General features: G+C 40.2%; 1 protein-coding gene and 1 long non-coding RNA gene across 12 annotated transcripts in view; one reads left to right on the plus strand and one right to left on the minus strand.

Annotated features, from left to right (window-relative positions):
• The first annotated feature begins 218 nt into the window (after positions 1-218).
• The window catches only part of MAK (male germ cell associated kinase), a 55,729-nt gene continuing 33,893 nt past the window's right edge, over positions 219-22,054 (plus strand). For 6 of the 11 annotated variants that reach the window (XM_078446643.2, XM_078446648.2, XM_078446649.2 and 3 more), the window contains exons 1-5: positions 219-314; positions 7,086-7,410; positions 15,337-15,391; positions 16,053-16,174; positions 20,096-20,175. In XM_078446643.2, the coding sequence (XP_078302769.2) occupies positions 7,310-7,410; positions 15,337-15,391; positions 16,053-16,174; positions 20,096-20,175 (358 nt within the window). In that variant the 5' untranslated portion in view covers positions 219-314; positions 7,086-7,309. The other 5 variants (XM_078446645.2, XM_078446646.2, XM_078446644.2 and 2 more) reach the window with 5 other exon arrangements.
• Positions 8,087-10,404, minus strand: LOC144616356 (uncharacterized). The gene is made up of 2 exons (XR_013555507.2): positions 9,017-10,404; positions 8,087-8,332 (listed from the first exon to the last, which is right to left on the minus strand). It is a non-coding gene; the product is annotated as an uncharacterized LOC144616356 (long non-coding RNA).

The raw sequence follows: 22,054 nt of genomic DNA on the forward strand, positions 1-22,054 counted from the left end.
ATGAATCCACACAAAACCAAGACAAAATAAAGGGCAAACCAACCTCCTACAAAGCACTGAAAAGGTAATCAAGACTTTCCCAAGCCCCAAATACAAATAGCAGAGAGCACTAGCTCCATAGGCACCGCTGTGCTGACGGAAGCCCCGCCCCAAGGGAGGCGGGGCCCGAAGTGCGGGGCGGGATTTGTCCGGATCGACCACGCCCTCTCTGGGGCGGGGCGTAAGCAGGCGGGCCACGCAGAAGCCCTCGCACCCCCGCGGTTTCCTAGGAGACGAAACACAAGGCGCCAGAGCTTCACAAGGGAGCCTACGAGGTGAGCCGCCGGTGCGGGCAGGTAATCCCTAGCGGGCTGCGGGGCTGCCACCCTCCGTCCGAGCCCAGCCCCAGCCTGTCCGGCGAGGCCTGCCCGGCATGTCCCCTCCGCGCCCTGTCCTACGAGGGCCAACCTCCGCCGAGAGAAGGGGCCTGGACACTGGTAGGGGGAGGGACGGCGGGGAGGAGGATCCGGGAGCGGGGGTGGAGCGGGAGGGGTCCTTCTGCGTCTGCTGCGATCCGTGCTCCCCAGGCCCCCCGGACCACTTTTCCGCGCTCCTCGACGGCGGGGAAGGTTCGGGGCGGGAGGATGACGGCGGGCATCCGTCGGTCTGAGGGACCCGGCCCCCAAATCTCTCCCTTAGGATCCCCCTACTCCCCCCACCCCCAACTCCCCCAGTCTCCACCCCCAGTCTGGAGGGTAAACTGCTTTCACGAGTGAGAAGCGGGATCGGGTCTCGGGAAGGCAGCCGAATTGAGTGCCGAACGACTAAAATTAAAAAGGAGGTAGAAAGAAACTGGGTCTAAATTCCGCCCTCATTCGTGCACCCCAAGGGACTCCCAGGTAAAAGCGGGATCCCGGCGCAGGGCCCCAGGACGGACCCCTTTCCCCGCACACCCGCAGGACCCCCGCCCCAGGAGCCTTTAAATCCCTGTCCGCGAAAAAGGACGAGACTCGGCTTAAAGAAAACTTTCTTCCTGCAGATGCGATTTTCAAATTTAGGGACAGAGTCGGGGGCGGGGAAGGGGGGAGCAATAAAACTGATTTTAGGGGCTTGTAGTTTCCGTTCTCAAAGGGATTCATTATATTTAAGTGACCATTTTTAATGAGCAGACATCTGTCCCGAGGACAACGAAATTCTCATAGAGTCAGTTATGGGACTTCCTTCATTCAGAAAACTCATTTGGTCAAAGCAGCGGAGGAGGAGCGAGTTACTCTCCAGACTTTTGGTTTTCCTCTGTGACCCCACCCCCCAGTTCACCGCGGCGACTGGGGAAGGGAGAAACTCCCCCTTCCTCCTCCACCCCCAGGCGGCCACTTAACTGCCCCAGCAAACCTGGCCTTGGGCAAGGATGCTCAATCTCCGCGTTGGGGTGGTTCTTTGTTTTGTTTAGTTTAATTTGGGAATACCTTGTGAATATTAGCACACGGCACGATTTTTTTTTTTTTTTTTAACCCTGGCAGCTTTGTTTTCCCATTGTAAAACTCTCCTTTTAATTTCTGTAAATACGTGTCTTACTTTGAGATCTTTTCTTTTCCTTCCTGTTTTGCTCTTTAAACAAGTTCGTGATTTTTAAGACGTTTTATTTTTTTATTTTTTTTTTAAATATAAGTAATGCCAGCCTTGGAGTGATAGAATTACAGTAGGTTCGACAAAGACAAGTTTCAGACTTCCAAAGGTTATCTGTTCAGTGATTGGCAGACAAGTTTTACCCTCCATTTGCCCTCTATGTTAATCTTCTTTAATCCTATCTAAATCCCTGTTAGCTGGCAGAAGCTCCTGAGAATACGGCTTAAGTTTACAGTAATTGTACACTTAAATAACAATATGAAAACTATAATGGGAGAGAAATTATAAGGGTATTTACTTAATGTAGGTCTGTAATTGGGCCTCTAAGTCTTTTTCTTTAAATCAAAATATAAGGTTTGCTTAGCCATAGAAAGTCACTAAATATCATAGCCTTATTGTAAAAAATTCCAAGTTCCTAACAGTTCTGTTAAATAAGGATCATAGTTGTATTACATTTACTTGTGTTCTGCCTCGCTGTGTATATCTACATACATATGGAAATATATACACAGTTTAACCCTTGAACAACACAGGGATTAGGGGTGTGAGCCCCCAACAGTCGAAAATTCTAGTATAACTGTTGAATCCCCCAAAACCTAACAGTCCGCTGTTGACAGAAACCTTACTGGTAACATAAAGAGTTAATCAACACATAGGTTGTACGTTATATGTATTGTGTGCTGTATTCTTCCAATAAAGTAAACGAGAGAAAGGAAATCATTATCAAGAAAATCATAAAGAAAATCCATTTACAGCACTCTATGGTATTGATCAGAAACAAATCTGCATGTAAGTAGACTTGTGCAGTTGAAATGTGTGTGTTCAAGAGCCAACCCTACAGATGGAAATATTCACATACATAAGATGTCGTGTTGATACATCTCTGTCTTGCAGGATTAGTCTTCTATAGATGAACATAGAAGAATAAATGTAACCTACGGAGAAATATTATTGTGTGTGAACTGGGGACCATAGGCAATGTATGTTTCTTAAGTTATATCTATTGGTTTTGACTAGTAATTCGTTTAGGACCTTACTACGCTACACCGATGAAAGCAGTTGTTTACGTGCTATCAGTCAGTAGATACATGGGGGAAATTATTTTAAAAAACAAGAAAAACCTTTCGCCTTGATATCTGTGCCTCTTTCCATTAGGCCATTGTCTTTGTATTTTCAGGGAAGATAAGGGGACAGCTGGAATGGTCAGCCTCTAACTCTGGAGAACTATTTATTTTCCAATTCAAATGACCCAAAGAGGCCTTTCTAAAATTTTATGTAAAGGTTAAGCAGGGCTCAAACTGGACAGAGGCTCTGAGAGCCACCAATCAGACCTTTTGAAAATCGATGTGATATCCATAATCTTCGTCACCCACCCCATGGCTGGGAAATGGCCAAGTCCCTTGTTCCTTCTTCCCTGAATGTAAGCAGACCCTATGGGATAGCCACCTTCACTTGAAATAAACTGTTCCCGGGGCCGCCAGGGTGGCTCAGTTGGTTAAGCGTCCGACTCTTGATTTGTGCTCAGGTCATGATGTCACCATCGGTGAGATCGAGCCCCATGTCGGGCTCCATGCTATCTGCTTGGGATTCTCTCTCTCTCCCTCTCTGCCCCTTGTCCCACGTGCATGTGCTCTGTCTCTCAAAAAAAACAAAAACAACAACAACCCCCCCCCCCCACAGAACCAAAACAAACAAACAAACTGTGTTTCTAGTGTTTATTTGGAACACTAGATGTGGATGGTTAGGCTTGGAATGCAGTTTCTATAGCTTCCATTCCAAAAACGGTTGGGGTTTCCAGGCCAGTGCAGAAAGTCATCAATGAGTGAATGATCTGTAATGCTAATAACACCGGTGATGGTGGTGCTGGTTGGTCTTAACAGTGGAAGACAAAGGAAAAGAAAGATTAATTCCACTTTTAGGGGTTAAGTCACCGCGAGGGAGAATTTTAACTATTGTTTCTTGCACACTCTCACCTCTGCCTTTCTGTTCCTACCTGGGCAGCTCCCTCTTTCATTCCCTTCTCACGCAATATGTCCTTTTCCAGAATTGCCTACGTTACTTCCTGCCCATCAGACCTTCGGTGCTTGTCCTCAGTGAGGTATTAACATGAAAGAAAAGATGATGCTATCATCCCATTGAATTTCTGAACTAAGAAATTCATTCTCATAAGGGAGCTCCACTTAGACTGTCTTCCTCCTGAACTCCTACTTTCTTTTCCTTCACTGTTTCTGGCCTGTTATTTTCCAGTGTCCTTCCGAGCATGGGGCCAGATGCAGGCTCGGGGTCTAGTAGGGTAGAGAGCACCACTAGCAATTTCCATTCAGTAGCATCTGGATGTTTTAGGGTAAGGAACTGGGTTAGGAATCTTCAGGTGGAGGTGGGGGTGGGCAGCTTTCATTGTGGGGCAGAGTCTGCATGGTTTTGAGGCAAAGAGGGGCAGGGGTGGTTCCTTGAGCTGCAACAGTGATTGTAAAAGCCAGTAAGAACGGGTTGTTTAGAAGTTGGGGACCACCCTACAAAGAACAAACAGCCTCAAGCTTAATGCAGTTACTAGACTGACTCCATCTTTGATTCTCTGATTATAGACACATTATTTTATAGATTACAATCCTACTGATACAATGGATATATTCTCTACATTGTTACTCAACCAGAAGTGATCAGCCAACTTACAGAGAACACTTTTCCTTAAAATAGGGAGAAGTGTATGTCTTCTTAAATAAGGTAACTAGAAAAGGTGTCAAGCAACATAACATGTTGATAATGAACTGCAAAATGCTGATTTAATAAAATTCTAAATGATAAGAATAAATACATTTTAGTCCACGTTTTGTTCAATCATAGCACATGGTACAAAACAAACAACCCAGGAGCTCCCAGCTGGCTCAGTCAGAAGAGCATGTGACTCTTGATCTCGGCATTGTGAGTTCGAGCCCCATGTTGGGAATAGAGATTGCTTAAAAATAAAATCTTAAAAAAAAAAAATCTTTCAAATATAAATTTCCTTATACAGATAAAGGAAAAATCAAGAAAAGCAAATACATGTTTGTGTCAGGAATTGTGCAGGAGTGTTCACTCTATATTAATGCCATAATTTTTTTTTTTATTTGAGAGAAAGAGTGGGAGTGAGGGAGAGGGGCAGAGAGAGAGAGAGAGAGAGAGAGAGAGAATCTCAAGCAGGCTCTAGGCTCAGCACAGAGCCTGACATGGGGCTCAATTCCATGACCCTGGGATCATGTCCAGAGCTGAAATCAAGAGTCAGATACCCAACCGACTGAACCACCCAGGCTCCCCTAATGCCTTAGTATTTCGAATCCATGTATAGTATAATGTAAAGACCACTTACAAAAAACTTCATTTTTAGGCCAATGGGGAGTCATTTGTTGGCATCCATTAAGCCCAGTAGCTCAGACTTAAGCTGAGGAAGGACCTCTAAGTAGATATGGAATCTACCACTACTGCTGTGATCTCTTTTTTAAGATCCTGGCTTCAGAGTTAGCACAACCTACATTAATTCGCACGTGACTTTGAAGGGGTTATGATCTACACGAAGTAAAATAAATGGTAAACAAATACACACTCCCTGTCATTTAAAAGCCCCCCAGGGTTCTTCCCACATTTCCTGTGGACAAATACATTCCTGTCTTGGGAAACAACACCATTTTATTGTCCTTCCCTGCACATATTTGTCTCTTTTTCCCGAAAGTCTTCTTTTGGAAGCCTTGGGTACTTTGCCAACTACGACATGTCTCTGTGGGTCCTAAACTTCTGCACATAATAGAGAAATGATTCCTATGATTTTATTTGGTGGAAATGAAACAGTGTTACAGTGAAAGAAAAGTCATCTTTGAATGAAGCACCGAATTGTAACAGGCATTTTAACACCAACTATTTTATTTTTTTTTATTTAAAAAAAATTTTTTTTTTTAACGTTTATTTATTTTTGAGACAGAGAGAGACAGAGCATGAACAGGGGAGGGTCAGAGAGAGGGAGACACAGAATCTGAAACAGGCTCCGGGTTCTGAGCTGTCAGCACAGAGCCCGACGTGGGGCTTGAACTCACGGACCGCAAGATCATGACCTGAGCCGAAGTCGGCCGCTTAACCGACTGAGCCACCCAGGCGCCCCAACACCAACTATTTTAATGGTGCCAAGCATTTTATTATCATCTGCAACTAAGCATATAACATTCTGTATAACAGAATGACAGATTTTTAAAACATGTTTATTTATTTTGAGAGAGAGAGAGAGAAAGAGCACAAGTTGGGGAAGGCCAAAGGGTCACAGAGAATCCCCAGCAGGCTCTGTGCTCTCAGCAAGGAGCCCTACACAGGGCTCGGACCCACAACCCATGAGATTAGGACTGGAGCTGAAATCAAAAGTCAGATGCTTAGGGGCGCCTGGGTGGCTTAGTCGGTTAAGCGTCCAACTTCAGCTCAGGTCATGATCTCATGGTCCGTGAATTCAAGCCCTGCATCGGGCTCTGTGCTGACCGCTCAGAGCCTGGAGCCTGTTTCGGATTCTGTGTCTCCCTCTCTCTCTGACCCTCCCCCGTTCATGCTCTGTCTGTCTCTGTCTCAAAAATAAATAAATGTTAAAAAATTTTTTTTTTTTAAAAAGTCAGATCCTTAACCAACTGAGCCACTCAGGCGCCCCCAAAATGAAAACTTTTTAAATAAATTTGTAACAATGTCATGCCATTATAGCCTTCATTTATTTTAGTGGGTGTACTTTTCAGATATTTTTCTACAGCTAGATTAAGATGCTGTTTGGGAAGTGTTACATAACATATGGTATATTCACCATACGACTTAAAAAAAAATTTTTTTTAATGTTTCTTTATTTTTGAGAGAGACAGAGATAGAATGCAAGTGGGTTAGGGGCAGAGAGAGAGGGAGACACACAATCCGAAGCAGGCTCCGAGCTGACCCCAGCACAGAGCCCGATGCCAGGCTCGAACCCACGAGCTGGGAGATCATGGCCCGAGCCGAAGTCAGACGCTCAACCGACTGAGCCACCCAGGTGCCCCAACCATATGACTTTTCTAAAATGTGCAGATTCCTGGATTCCGAGTACAGCTGGCCCAGGAGTTTCACATAAGGGATCATGGGCCAAGTAAATGTGATGCAAAAACTGATTCAAAGAATGGATGTAGAATAGATGGTGATTTTCCAGTGCCTGATTTAGAATAATATAGGTTATATTCAGTATAAAAGGAATCCTACAAATTCAACCAGTATTTACTGAATATTCATGGGATAAATAACACAGTGCGATGTAAATGAAGATTTCATAAATGAGTATTACCAGTCTGCTTCCGCAAACTCCATTCCACATCGCACAAAGGACTGACTGACAAATGGTTAGCATACTGGCATACATATTATAATTCTTCCCCGTGCTTAGGTTACCAGGAGATGTTTGAAGAAATTCCTTAATGAAAATTCCTTTTATTCATCTTGTTTTCTTTCTTCTTGAGGGTGTTCGTAAGAATGAAAGCACCGTTTCCTTGCCAGATTCCTTATTGCTGTACTTCATGAACCTACGTAATCTTGGGCAAGAGCCTGTGTTTAACGATGACACAGCTGTCACCAGTGTAGCAACAACAGTCCAAGGGAAGAAGACGGATAAGGAAGCACTTACGTTTATATTCAACAAGGGAGTCGTCTCAGTCAACAAGTTGTGTTGCATTATTTTTCCGAGATGAACCGATATACAACCATGAGACAGCTGGGGGACGGCACGTATGGAAGCGTTCTGATGGGCAAGAGTAACGAATCTGGGGAGCTGGTGGCCATCAAAAGGTACCGTGCACGACGCGGCCGACTTTGAGCGTCCGATCTTCCTTTGCCCTTTCTTTAGAGACAGGCCTAGCTCAGACCCCATGCTTGTTTGGCTAATGCGGACTGCCGTTCTGGAGAAACACTGCCAAACGGGATTCCCCACGCACGTTGTTTCAGTTTTCTGGTTTGTCCGGCTACATTAATGATCGAAAAATATAAGTGCTCTGCTTTCTATGCCTGAGAAATATGAACTGAAACTGAAGGCAATGTTTGCAAAGTTTTTAGAATTTAAAGTTGAGTACAGAGTAGACCATATGATTGCTTTCAGTTAATAGGCCTTGAAAGATGGTATTCATAGGACCAGTCGAGTTCTGAATGGCGTATGGTATTTTCCTAAGCTTACCAATGAAATAGAATTAACTATTATTAACTTAATCATCTTCTTTTTTTTTTTATTTATTGATTTGGTGGGGTGGGGGCAGGGTCAGAGAGAGAGACGGGATCCCCAGCAGGCTCTTACGCTGTCAGCACAGAGCTGGATGCGGGGCTCGAACCCATGAACCGTGAGATCATGATCTGAACTGAAGTCAAGAGTTGGACGCTCAACCGACTGAGCCACCGAGGCGCCCCAACTTACTTACCTTCTTAAACTATCGTATTTCGTATCTATTATACGTAAAAAAAGTTACTCCAAAGCTTAGTGACTTAAAACAAGAACAAACCTTTATTAATTCACACTGTGTGGGTCCGGAGTTTCGGGGGAGCTTAGCTGGACGGTTCTGGCTCCAGGTGTCTCATGAGTCACAGTCATTCGAAGGCTGGACTGGGACCGAGCGTCCATTTCGAAGGTGGCTCACTAGATGAGATTGCTAGGGCTGCTATAAAGAAGGAGCACAGACCGAGCGTCTGAAACAGCAGGTTGCCTTCTTCACAGCTCTGGAGGCTGGAAGTCAGAGATGAAGGCGTCAGCCGAGTTGGTTTCTTCCGTTGCCTCTCTCCTCGGCTCCCAGATGGCCGTGTTCTCCCTGTGTCCTCTCAAGGTGTCCTAATCTCCTTATAAGGACACTAGTAATATCAGATTAGGACCCACCCTAAAGACCTCACGTAACCTTAATTAATTCGTTCAAGTCTGTCTTTTAATCACACTCAGTTCCTGGGAGTTAGAACTTCAACGTGGATTTGGTGGGGGGAAATGTAGCCAATAAATAGGCTGCTGTAACAAAGCGGAAGCCACAGACTGTGCGGCTGAAATGAGAGAAATGTACAGATTTTCAGTTCTGGAGGCTGGAAGTCTAAAATCAAGGTGTCAGAAGGCTTGGCTCCTTCTGAGGGCCATGAAGGAAGGATCTGTTCGAGGTCCCTCTCGTTGCCTTCTAGATGGCATTTTCTCCCTGTCTGTCTTTCACATGATCTTCCTTCCGTGCATATCTCTGTGTGCAAATTTCCCCCTTTTGTAAGAACACCAGTCACACTGGAATAAGTTCCACCCTAATAACTTCATTTTACCCTCACTGCCACTGTAAAGGCCCGTTTCCAAATCAAGTCACAGTCTGAGGTGCTGGGGGTTAGGACTTTAGCATATGGGTTTGTGTGCAGGGGTGGGCACAGTTTAGCCCAGAACACTCACTCACTGGCTGAGAAGTGGCCTCTTCACATGGGCCTCCACAGAGGGTTGCTTGAATATTCTCATGACGTGGCCGTCGCCTTCCTTCAGAACGAGTCTTGGAGACCAATTGCCAAATCAGCCAAGTGATGGCAATCTAAAATTTAAATGCTTTAACAAATGCTTATCAAGCGTTAAAAACTCTAAAATGTCATGATCGAAAACATTACATGTTTAAGGAAATAGTTTTATAAAATATTGACAGTAGCCATTATTATCAAATAAATGTACAAGGTACCATAACTGAATGAAATATTTACCGAGTGGGCTTAGTAAAATTCAATACCCATTCATGACTGGGAAAAACAAAACAAAACAAAACAAAAAAAACCAAAACAAAACAAAAAACCTCTTAGCAAATAGGAATAAAAAGAAACTTCCCTAGCTTGATAAGACTTATACGCTGCATCATCTTTATGTCAAAATATCAGAAGTATTGCCAGTAGAGTTGGTTTTAAAGCCAGACTGCTTGCCATATTTCTACTAATTAAGATTGCATTGGTGATCTAATTAATTAATGCAATAAGAGAAAAAAAAAGGGGGGATAAGTATTAGCCAAAATGAGATGAAATCATCCCTATTTGTAGATTAAATAATTGTATGCACTCACACAAATACTTCATTATATGTAAATTTATATATAAAATGTTTTGAAAGACCTGGAAAGCAACACATACAACTCACGAAAGCTGTGGCCTCTGGGAAGTGGGTAAAAAATGAGGAAGGAGATGAGGTCCGGTGGAATCATGCAACATTATTACCGGTGTTGGTTTTATTTTACAAAATGCTCATCGTGTCTTGTGGGTGGCAAAATCACGTGTGTGTTTCACGGTCCCATTTCGTAAAATAGGAACGAGGCCTCACCTGCAGAGAGCTGAGTAGAGCCTTGAAAGCACTGAGGCGTCTAAAACTGTAAGAAGTCAAATTCATTTGAGGGCTGAGAAGAGGCCATATGCATATAATTTAGGAATGCTTTGGTGTATGAAATTAAAAAAAAAAACCTAACCAAATAACTTAAACAGGCATTTAACTTAACAAGTAACTTAGAGATTTATTTCTCTCACATAATAAAAAGTCTGGAGGTAGGCAGCCCAGGGCTAGTACCTTGTAAGGTCACCACCTTACAAGACCTAAGTTTTTCATAGACCTAAGTTTTCATAGACCTAAGTTCTGTTGTCTTCAGAAAATAGGCGCCTCACCTCCATCCAGAAGACCTCTGGTTACTTCTCATTGGCCGGAAGCGTGTCACATAGAGCACCCGGCTATTCGGGAGGGAGGCTGGGAAGCTGAGTACTTCGCTGAGCATTTTGTACCCTGAGCTGTGTTAGTAAAGAGGAAGGAAAGAGCGGCTTTTCGATAGTCAACTCACAATGTCTGCCGCTTTCAGTATCTACCATGTGCTAGACCGTGTTCCTAACTTAAGTAAGGACACAGCAAAAACGAATGAGAAGGAGGAGGAGTCATGTGGAAGGCTTGAGAAAAAGTTAAATGTCCATTCAGCACATTAATTGTTAAGCTCCCACCACACTGGTGCTCAGGCCGAAATGGGAATGAGATAGATGAGTTACAATGTAAGTGAGGAAAACCAACGGATTGGACAAATTATGACATAAAATATGGTAAGTCCTCTGATGGGGGAATAACGGGTCCCAGGGGAGCACAGAGAAGTGATGCTGGAGAAATGTGCTGGAAGCTTCCCGTAGAAAGTGAGATCTCAAGAGTGAGGGGAAAAAAAATACCAAGAAAAAGAGGAGGGAGAAGAATGCTCTAAGCAGCAAGGATAATATGTATGATGGCCGGGAGGCAAGAGAATAGGAAGGTTTGCGTGGGCTGCATAGCTGAAAGAAGGGTAGGTGGCCCGAGTGTAGGTTCTGAGTGCGGCAGAGGAGGGTCATGAGGCTAAAGGGTGAAGTCACAAAGCCAGGGCAATGAGTTCGTGTAGCTTGACTAGAAGGCGATGAAGGATTTTAAGCAGGAGAGTTGATACGATCCAGTACTGCTGTAGAATGGTCCCTTTGGCAAAAGAGCGGATACCTGATCAAAGGGGTCAAGGCTGGACATGAGGTGACCAGTCAGGAGGCTGGTGTAGTCCTCGTGGTTAGAGGTGGTGGTGACCTGATCTAGGAAGATAGCATTGGGTATGGACAGAAGCGGAAGCACTCAAGAGACATTTAGGAGCCAGGCTCTGTAGAAACTGGTGACTGGGCATGGCGGAAAGGAGGAAAGCATGTGGAAGAGTCCGGGCTCACTCCTGGGCTTCTTGCTGAAATGCCTAGTGATGGTGCCATTCTCCATGACAGGGGAAATCACAGGCTTAGCGGTAAAGCTGGGTTCACTTGTGGACATAATAGCTTTAAGGTGCTTATAGGTAACTGAATATTTGCATTCAAAACAGGTCTGGGCTAGGAGCACCTGGATGGCTCAGTCACTTGAGCATCTGACTTCAGCTCAGATCACGATCCCATGGTCCGGGAGTTCAAGCCCCGTGTCGGGCTTTGTGCTGACAGCTCAGAGCCTGGATCCTGCTTCAGATTCTGTGTCTCCCTCTCTCTCTGACCCTCCCCCGTTCATGCTCTCTCAAAAATAAATAAACATTAAAAAAAATTTTACATCTTATTGGCTAGAAATGGATCACATGTATTATGGATCACCTTGTATTATCTGCTGCCATTTAAGAAAAAAAAAACTGCAACACTATTCATTCTTGTGGTTAGCAGTAAGATCCTCTTATCTCATTAAATTTAAACTATTTATTAAACTCTCTACTTTTTAAGGACTTGAAAGGCAATTCTATTTCTGACGGTCTCCTGTTTGGGGGATAGTTCCTCATGAGCCCATCTGTGAGCACAGAAATTCATCCATTCATGTAGTAAATATTTATTGAGCACTTACTGTATGCCAAAAAACTGATCTAGGCATGTGGGGGTGTCCCCAAGGAGCTTACATTTGAGGAGAGGGGAGGACTCAACATCATAAGTAAGTATTCGACAGTATGTTAGAGGTGATAATAAGTGCTATGGAGAAAAAGCAGAGTAGGAGCAGTAACCTAGCAATAGTACTATCCTTTTCTTAAGAGGATGAGTTGGGCTGGGGCACCTGGGTGGCTCAGTCGGTTTAGCATCCGACTCTTGGTTTTGGCTCAGGCCATGATCTCACGGTTTGTGAATTCAAGCCCCACATCAGGCTCTGTGCTGACAGTGCAGAGCCTGCTTGGGATTCTCTTCTCTCTCCCTCTCTCAGCCTCTCCCCTGCTTGCATGTGCTCTCTCTCTCTCAAAATAAATAAACTTTAAAAAAAAAAGATGACTAGTTGGGAATAGATGATTAGTTGGGCATAGCACCTTAATGAGTATAAATGAAATTCTGATTCACTAAGGATATTTTAGAAATAATAGCAGTGATGCCATTCATGTCTTATTGTCGCTGATCACAGATATTGGCAAAAACAAGACCATCCAGTATTTACTGAGTGCTGAACGAAGCAGTTTACAATAACCTTTTCATATGCAGTGGTTTCTACTTTGTAGCTACAGAATTTGAGGCACAGAATCGTCAATGGGCAATCTGTACAAGGTCACACGATCTGTAAGCCACTGAGCAAGGATCTGAATCCAGCAGGGCAATGCCACAGCCCATGTTCTTAAAAAAAATTTTTTTTTCATTTTATTTATTTTAGAGAGAGACAGAGACAGAGAGAGAGTGCACAAGCAAGGGAGAGGGGCACAGAGAGAGGGAGAGAGAATCTTAAGCAGGGTGTACATTCAGCGCAGAGCCTGATGTGGGCTCAGTCCTACAACCCTGGGATCATGACCTGAGCCAAAATCAAGAGTCTGATGCTCAACCGACTTAGCCACCCAGACACCCCACAGGCCACATTCTTAGCTACCATGGCGTGCTGCATTCATTTACTCATTTCCTTACCCTTGTGTATGACACTCTTGTAAGGGCTCTGAATAATTCCTACAGGAATTAGTTTAATCAATAAAGACGACTTAAGCTTCCTGAGAATCTTCTAGAACATATCAGTAGGAGATTATACTACTAAATGAAAGCAGCAAGGCATATAGAGTCTTTATTTTCATAATCCAGCCTTGTAATTTCTATACACGAGGAAACTTTTTTTTAGAACGTGAATCCTCTTTTTTCTCGTGTCCCATTTTGCACGGTGACTAAAAATCTGTTCATATAAAAATACAACTTCTACCTGCGGTGTATATAGTGGAATTATTTTGTTGCCTTTGTTACTTTATTACTTTTGGTGTATTTATCCCTAATGGTAACACTGGGATGGAAGAGGGAAAGTAAAGAACAAAATTCAAGAAAGCTATTTCTGGGCAACCTACTGAATGGGAGAAGATATTTGCAAATAGTATATCTGATGAGGAATTAATACCCAAAATATAGAAAGAACTTATACAACTCAACACCAAAAAAAAACAATCCAAATAAAAAATGGACAGGGGACCTGAATAGACGTTTTTCCAAAGAAGAAATACAGATGGCCAACAGACACACGAAAAGATGCTCAACGTCACTAATCATCGGGGAAATACAAATCAAATCCACAATGAGATACCACCTCACATTTGTCAGAATGGTTCAAATGAAAATGACAAGAAGTAATAAGTGTTGGTGAGGATGTGGAGAAAATGGAACCCTTTCGCACTGTTGGCGGGAATGTACACTGGTGCAGGCACTGTGGAAAACAGTATGGAGTTTCCTCAAAAAATTAAAAATAGAAATACCATACGATTTAGGAATTCTATTACAGGGTATTTACCCCACACAAGTGAAAAACACTAATTCGAAAAGATACGTGTACCCCTGTGTTTACCACAGGATCATTTATAATAATCAAGATATGAAAGCAACCCGTGTCCCTTGATAGATGAATGGATAAAGAAGATGCAGTATATGTGTGTGTGTGTGTGTGTGTGTGTGTGTGTGACAATTATAGATATAGATATATATATAAATTAATATATTATATAATTGATATATAACTTATATATTATATAATTTATATATAATTCATATATATCATATAATTTATATATAATTTATACATATTATATAATATATATTTTATTTATATATGTATGTATAAATATATATTGGATGTAATTTTATATATTATTGTAGTTTATATAATATATATTACATTTATACAATATATTTATATAATATATAATTCATGTAGTATATATAATATATACTATTAATATACTAGTAATATAATATATATGCCTGTATAATATATATTATATATTTATATATTTTAATATATACTTTATATATTTTATATAACTTGTACATAAAAGTATATATAAATATACTTATATACCTATATATACTTATACTTACATAAATTTATATAAATTATATATATATAAAGTGATGATTACACACACACACACACACACACACACACACACTCCAGAGGAATATTACTCAGCCATTAAAAAAGAATGAAATCTTGTGATTTGCAATGACGTGGATGGAGCTAGAGAGTACTATGCTAAGCGAAATAAATCAGAGAAAGACAAATACCATATGATTTCACTCATATGTGGAAATTTTTTAAAGTACAGCAAAGGGAATAGTCAATAATACTGTAGTTACATTGTATGGTGACAGATGGGGACTACACTTATGGTGAGCATTTCATAATGTACATAATTTTTGAATCCCTATGTTATATACCTGAAACCAATACAACATTGTATGTCAACTATACTTCAAGAATAAAAATTAAGAACAAAATCCTTTTGAAAAGAAAGCTATTTCTAAGGTTTGGTTACTTTTGAATTTTTATTGACTTGAATCACTTAACTTTATGGGCTTCCTGTTTAAAGCTGGGGTAATGATACAGAATTTGTCAGATCAAATTATTTTACTACATTTGCTCCCAAAATTTATGACTTCCTTCCCCTCTCCACCTCAGTGTTTCATATTTATCTGTTAAGTTCTAGAAAGAGATTTGGAAGAGGCCCTGTTAGAAAAACACAATCAACTGATTAGAGACATGCTAGAATTCACCCAGAAAGGAAGATTAATGGTAATACTTTCACCATTGTGTTTAAAGCAGAATTTCAGGTATGACATAAGTGTGAACCTGTACCAAACAGCCTTGAGATATACAGAAGGGAGGTGGCTCCCTTTTAAGGAGGAGGAAGAGAGAGATCATAGCTTGCCCAAAATGGAAACTAGAGTAAGAAAGCCAACAGTGTTATTGGTGTTGGAAATCCAGTCCCTGTACACTAAACTTGTCTTATTTTATTTCAGGATGAAGAGAAAGTTTTATTCTTGGGATGAATGTATGAACTTGAGAGAAGTTAAGGTAAAAAGCCTACGGATGGAAAGAACCCAAGGAGGCCTTAACTCTGCCTCACCCTGTCCCACTTCTGAAGATGGCTGCTAAAGGGGTTGTTCTGTTCTTTGTAGGAAGCAGTCCAAAGATAACTGTATTTCTTACGTTTTTTTTATCCTCCTACGTAAAGTAATTTCTCATTCCCCATCCAAATGTCAGTGGAGAACAGAAAATAACTCTACCCTCATATTTGAAAGTATACACTCTCACTTTTAAAAGAGCACTTTCCTTCATGCTGTCAAAGGAAAGACAACTTTTAACAACTACAAACCATTTCTTTCTATGTTACGCTGTATAACCTGGATACATTTTTGGAGACATTTGTATGGAATGTCACACAGTTAAGTCAGAAAAAAGTTAAACCTGTTGAATAGACGGGAGAGACAAAAGTGACAGATTGAAACGTTTGGTGGGTAACATCGACTGTTTATGTTGGCCCTTCCATTCATTCCGGGAAACAATCACTGCTTACTTTAACTTAGTCATGTAAAATATTGTAGACACTGAAACTTAATTCATTAATGAGTTCAGAAGATCACTTAAGGTAATTATCATAGGTAGCACTGATGAGGTTTTGCCAACTTCTATAACTTGGCTTTAAGAATTTTATTGCGTATTTGCTGTGCTGCAGTCTCTGAAGAAGCTTAACCACGCCAACGTGATCAAACTAAAAGAAGTTATCAGAGAAAATGATCATCTCTATTTTATATTTGAATATATGAAAGAAAACCTCTATCAATTAATGACAGAGAGGTATGTCTTTATTTTACAAAAACCATAATTTTTTCCCTGTTACCTCCTCTCTGAGTTCCTTGGACCCCTTCAACATGTCACACTTTACAGCATGAAGGGTTTGTCACCCCGAGAGTGAATCTTAACTAATTAGCTGATATCTTCATAACTTGAAGAAGAACCAGCTATGACACAGTCACCATTTTTCTGGTGTCATCTCGTAAAAGTCAAGGTAGGGACACCTGGGCGACTCAGTCAGTGAAGCATCTGACTCTTGATTTCGGCTCAGGTCCGGATCTCATGGTTCATGAGATCGAGCCCTGTGTCAGACTCTGTGCTGACAGCACAGAGCCTGCTTGGGATTCTGTCTCTCCCTCTCTCTCTGCCTCTCCCCGACTCATGTGCTCTCTCTCTCTCTCTTTCTCTGTAAAATAAGTAAACATTTTTTTTTTTAAAGCAAGTAAAATGGACATTAATCTCCCACATGTGACCAGGAGCTACCACCAAAATATTAACCTCCCCAAGCTCGTGGCACATGACTGAAGCTCTCTCTCTTCACACGTTTAGAAATTAAAATGAGGATTTCTTTGGAATTGGTAACACATTAAGTCTTATCATTCACTTAAATGTTCTAATAAATGAACTTACTAGATCCCTTCATGAAACCTGCTTCCTTCCTCCCTTCTTTCATTAACCTTTCACAAAGTGCTGGAGAGAGTAATGAAGCAATGAAAATTTTCTCAATTTTGTCCAAGGCCAGCTTTATCACTGAGCATGCAACTGTAGACAGGTTTTGTTTCAAAAAGTATAGTGTGTGCGTTTATATGAAATATTTATCTTGATTTTTTTTTCAAGTTTATTTATTTGCTGCGCTGACAGTGGAGAGCCCACACGGGGCTCAATCTCACCAACCATGAGATCACGACCTGAGCGGAAATCAAGAGTCAGATGCTTAACCAACCGAGCCACCCAGGCGCCCCCATTTTACCCGCTTTTAAAGCCAGAGGTGTTCAACAAAAGATCCTATAATACTTTATAAACACACTTCCCAGTGGAATGCTGATTGCTATCTGTGTATCTCTTTCATACACACACACATACCCACTCAAAGTAATCCGTAAGGATGGTGAGTGGATTTTTCTTTAATCACATTTTTTCCTTCTTTCAAAACATACTTATTGAATGCCTTTTATGCTCCACAGGCTAATGTCCTATCATTAATAGCAGTTAAAATAATGGTAAAGAAAATTTCAACCCCTCAAATCAGTGTTTATTTTTCTCCAGCTCTTTCTGGCCCATGGAAACAGGCATGCATGGTTTTTTTTACTTAGTTTCAGTTTTAGTGGTGATAACTTTTTTATTTGATCAATTCACTTACAAGCGTTTTGTTTTGCTGATACATAATCTTCAGTTATTATTGTTAGTATGTTCTGTTAAATGGCTATACATGCTTCACTCCTCTCTTTTATTTAAAAGAAATAACTATCAGGGGGAGAATACGTTAATTATACTGTATCATACTGATGAGATTATTTTGTAGTCATTAAAAGTGATAATTATAATGAATATGAAAATGCCTATGAATGGATAATAAAACAAATAAAAATTATAATTATGTAACATTGAAACGTAATATAAAAGTTATACATGTAAATGGATTAGTATTGGACCAGAATACTGAAAAATCAAAATAGTTTTTTAACCAGGTGATGATGGATAGTCCTAAATGTTTGGCTTCTAATAATCATACTCTTTAAAATGTATGAAATGATATATTGAGATATAGTTGTGGAAGAAAAAGATATATTTAAAAAAAATTTTTTTAATGTTTATTAATTTCTGAGATGGAGAGAGAGCATGAGTGGGGGAGGGGCAGAGAGAGAGGGAGACAAAGAATCCGAAGCAGGCTCCAGGCTCTTAAGCCGTCAGCACAGAGCCCCACGCGGGGCTCAAACTCACAGACCACCTGATCATGACCTGAGCTGAAGTCGGACACAACCCACTGAGCCACCCAAGTGCCCGAAAAAGATATTTTTAAAAAAAGATATAAAAGATTTAAAAAGTAAATATAAATATTTAAAATGTTATACTTTCATCTGATTTTAAAAATATATAAATCTGTGCTGAGTGGATAATGCGATAGCAAAGGAACAATAAAAATAGTCAAGTTTGGAATTTCATGATTTAGTTCTGGATTTCTAAATTAAGTGGAAATAAAAATGATACTGTTTGATGATTATTCAATGTAAAAGGGATAAATTTACAACAGTTGTACATGGCAAAGAGCTATTTGAGGCTAAGTGGCTTTCTTACACTTTGTTTTTGGTAGCTTAACTTATTTTGAGGATCAAGATTAATTTAAAAGCCTTTTTTATTCACGTAATCTTTTTTTCTATTGTAACTGAAGGCCAATGTATATAAACCTTTGCTCTGATGCTATAACTGTACCTTTAATTTATAGCATTCATTATATAATTTAAATTGTTGGCAAGGATAAAAATATTTCGTTTTTTTTTAAATATATTTTAAAAATATTTCAATAATATGGGGCTGGCTCAGTTGGAAAGACATGTGACTCTTAATCCTAGGGTCGTGAGTTCAAGCCCCATGTTGGGTGTACAGATTACTAACATAAATAAATAAATAAATAACTTTAAAAATATTTCAATAATATATGATCAATAGTATTTTCAAGCTTTATATAAGATCAGCGTGTATCTTTCTCTATTGTGTGTTTTTAGCCCATTTGGTGAGATATTTTAGAACATTACATAAGCATATAATATAGTTAACAATGTAATATTCAGAAATAGGCCATTTTCCATATGTTGAGAGCATTTTGAATAAACATTCGAATCCAGGGGCGCCTGGGTGGCTCAGTCAAACGTTAAGCGTCAGACTTGGGCCCAGGTCATGATCTCATGGTTTGTGAGTTTGAGCCCCACGTCAGGCTCTGTGCTGACAGCTCAGAACCTGGAGCCTGCTTCGGATTCTGTGTTTCCCTCTCTCTCAGCCCATCCCCTACTTGCTCTCCATCTCTCTCTCTCTCTTTCTCTCTCAAAAATAAATAAACATTAAAAAAAACCCACTCTAACCCAATCAATCACGCTGTGATAAAGATGTTAGAAAATGTTGAAATTATGATGAGCTTTAAGAGCTTAAAATGATTACTTCTAAAACACTGCTTGGTTTCAGGGTCAAAGAGAATTAATTCATGTTAACAACTCATATGTTTCAGTCTTAATTTAGGCTTTATTAGGGTCTTTATGTAAATAAAGAAACGTGGCTCATCTGGACTGAGATGTTCTTTAAAGGTAAAATAAAAATACACACCAGACTTTGAAAACTTGGTCCAAAAAAAAAGTAAATTCATTAATAATTTTTATATTGACTACATGTTGAAATGATACCTGGTATAGATACTAAATGAAATATTGTTAAAAATTAATTTCACCTGTGTCATTTGTTTTAATGTGGCTACTAGAAAAAAAGTAAACACATAAGTGTTTCTCATTTGTGGCTCTTAATATATTTTTCCATTGGACAGTACTAGTAGGCAATACAGAACTGAAGCAGTTATGCCCCTAAAACTCTTAAAGCCTCTATCACACAGATTTGCACACCTGGCTTCCTTGACTATTAGGAGTTTTCCAATTTACTTTGCTTCTCTTGGGACAGTTTAAAATTTAGCTATTGAATATTCGTGCAGATACATTCATTACTGGGTTTGAGTTTCTACCGAACATCAACACAAACAAAAATTCTAATGGTCACGTTTCAAATTTACAACCTTTCAACAACTATAGAGCTACCTTTAACCAGTATCATGAGGCTAACAGGGGCTCCGAGGGAGGAAGAACATCTCCTTTCTTGTTTGTTTTGGTTGGTTGGTTAACAGAGTTACACGACTCTTTGACTGTTTATTTGTTCGTGTCTTCACAGAGACAAGCTGTTCCCTGAGTCAGTCATCAGAAATATTATGTATCAAATATTACAAGGACTGGCATTCATCCATAAACATGGTAGGTTTAAATTTCATTTCCCTGCCTCTTTAGATGACTGTCAAGGTCACGAGGTCACGTACAGGAATTGTCCATAAACTGTTAAATAACGTTCTATTGAGTAACTACAACTTTGGAGTATGTGCCTACTATATAAAATGGTATTTCTGTAATCTCTATCTTCCTCCAGAGCAGAATTTGTTAACACTTTGATCATCAGCTGTTAGTCCCAGTTACAATAAACCCATCCTATAATCTCCTGCCCTGATTTTACCTTGGAAATGAAAACAAACAAAATGCCCTTCTTTTGGAAAAGATCGGAATGCTTTGATCACATGACCCCTTATTAACGTTTAAATAGTTTAAAGCGCCCATGCTATGGTGTTTTATAGTTTTCCTTAGTATTTACATTTAGTTGTTTCTGTTCTTTGTGTTTCTTATTGTTGCCGTTTCTGTTCTTTGAGTGAAATTAAGGAAAGTGCTTGGTCTTATTTTTATGAATCTCTCATTTATGTGATCTTCATTTATAGTCTTTTATATACCTATCAAACCAAAATAATTAGTCCAAAAAGTTAACATAATTAGTATGAAAGTTTTTAGCGAACATTTGTTTAGAATCACTAGATGTTCCGATATTAAATTGGAAGGGTTTGTGCCAGACCACCGCTGCGTTCTGAACGGAGGCATTTGGAAATCACCAGCATCAGTCTCCTTTCACGTTTCATCCCATAGTTTGTTTATATGAGAAGATATGAAAGGAGAAACTTTCCCCTTTAACTGTTACACAAGATAATTTAATGTCTAAAAATGCTATTTAAGGGCACCTGGGTGGCTCAGTCGGTGAGTCAGCTGACTCTTGATCTCGGTGCGGGTCATGGATTCACGGTTCGTGGGATCAAGCCTCGCATCAGGATCTGTGCTGATAGAGCAGAGCCTGCTTGGGATTTCCTCTCTCCCTCTCTCTGTTCCCCTCTCCCACTCACGTGAGCACATAATCTCTCTCTCTCTCTCTGTCTCTCAAAATAAATAAACATTTAAATAAATAGGTAAAAATGCTACTTATGTATTCCACGTAAGCATTGTCAGAACATTCCTGAATCCCACTTTTTGGTCCTTTAAACGTCTAAAACCTACGGTAACATACTACAACCCACTGGTAAAAGCCAGTCATTTGTTAATTACATGGAAATAGAGGACATATGCTATTTTAACTGTTCATAATGGATTTTCCATCTTCAGCCCATTTTGTAATACTGACCAGCATGGTAACTCGTGATATTTGCCTGAGTTAATTTATGCCAGTAGAAACCAATGTGCGGAAAAATCAAAAGCATTATGAATTATTTGATTTTTGGAAAGACTTTTGTGATTTACTGATATTTTTTAGGTTAGGAATAAAATTGGTGTAGATTCCTTGGGTCTATAGGAAGAACTCCCAGCAACGTCAGAGCATAAGAGATTGCAGGAAGAAGCTGGCTTGGGGCTTGACAAATTAAAAGTAAAGAACACGAATGGTGTGCAGTTGGCTCCACAACTGACGACAGTGACTGGGGACGCCAGACTCCAAGAACAATAGATATTTTTACAGAAGCTACATTATTCTTGCTACAGTGGACAAGCATCTCAGATGTACTACTCTGAGCAAACATTTTTAACATAGTGGCTGTCCCAAAATAACACTAATATTTTAGTTAAAATAGGACCACGTTACCAATACCCTTATATTAGTGAGAATGGGGAAAATGTCAACTGTACAAATATGTAATTGGTTTGATTCTCTACGATTTTACGGATTATGTCAGTCTACTCACCACCACGTGTGTTCCTGTTCTTGTCTCCGCGGTAAAAAAAAGTGCAGTGTATTTCCCTTGGAAGTTTGTGAAATGGATCTCAGAACAAC

This window comes from Panthera onca, chromosome B2 (genome assembly GCF_046562875.1).
Source record: "Panthera onca isolate mPanOnc1 chromosome B2, mPanOnc1 haplotype 2, whole genome shotgun sequence".
Taxonomy (NCBI): domain Eukaryota; kingdom Metazoa; phylum Chordata; class Mammalia; order Carnivora; family Felidae; genus Panthera; species Panthera onca.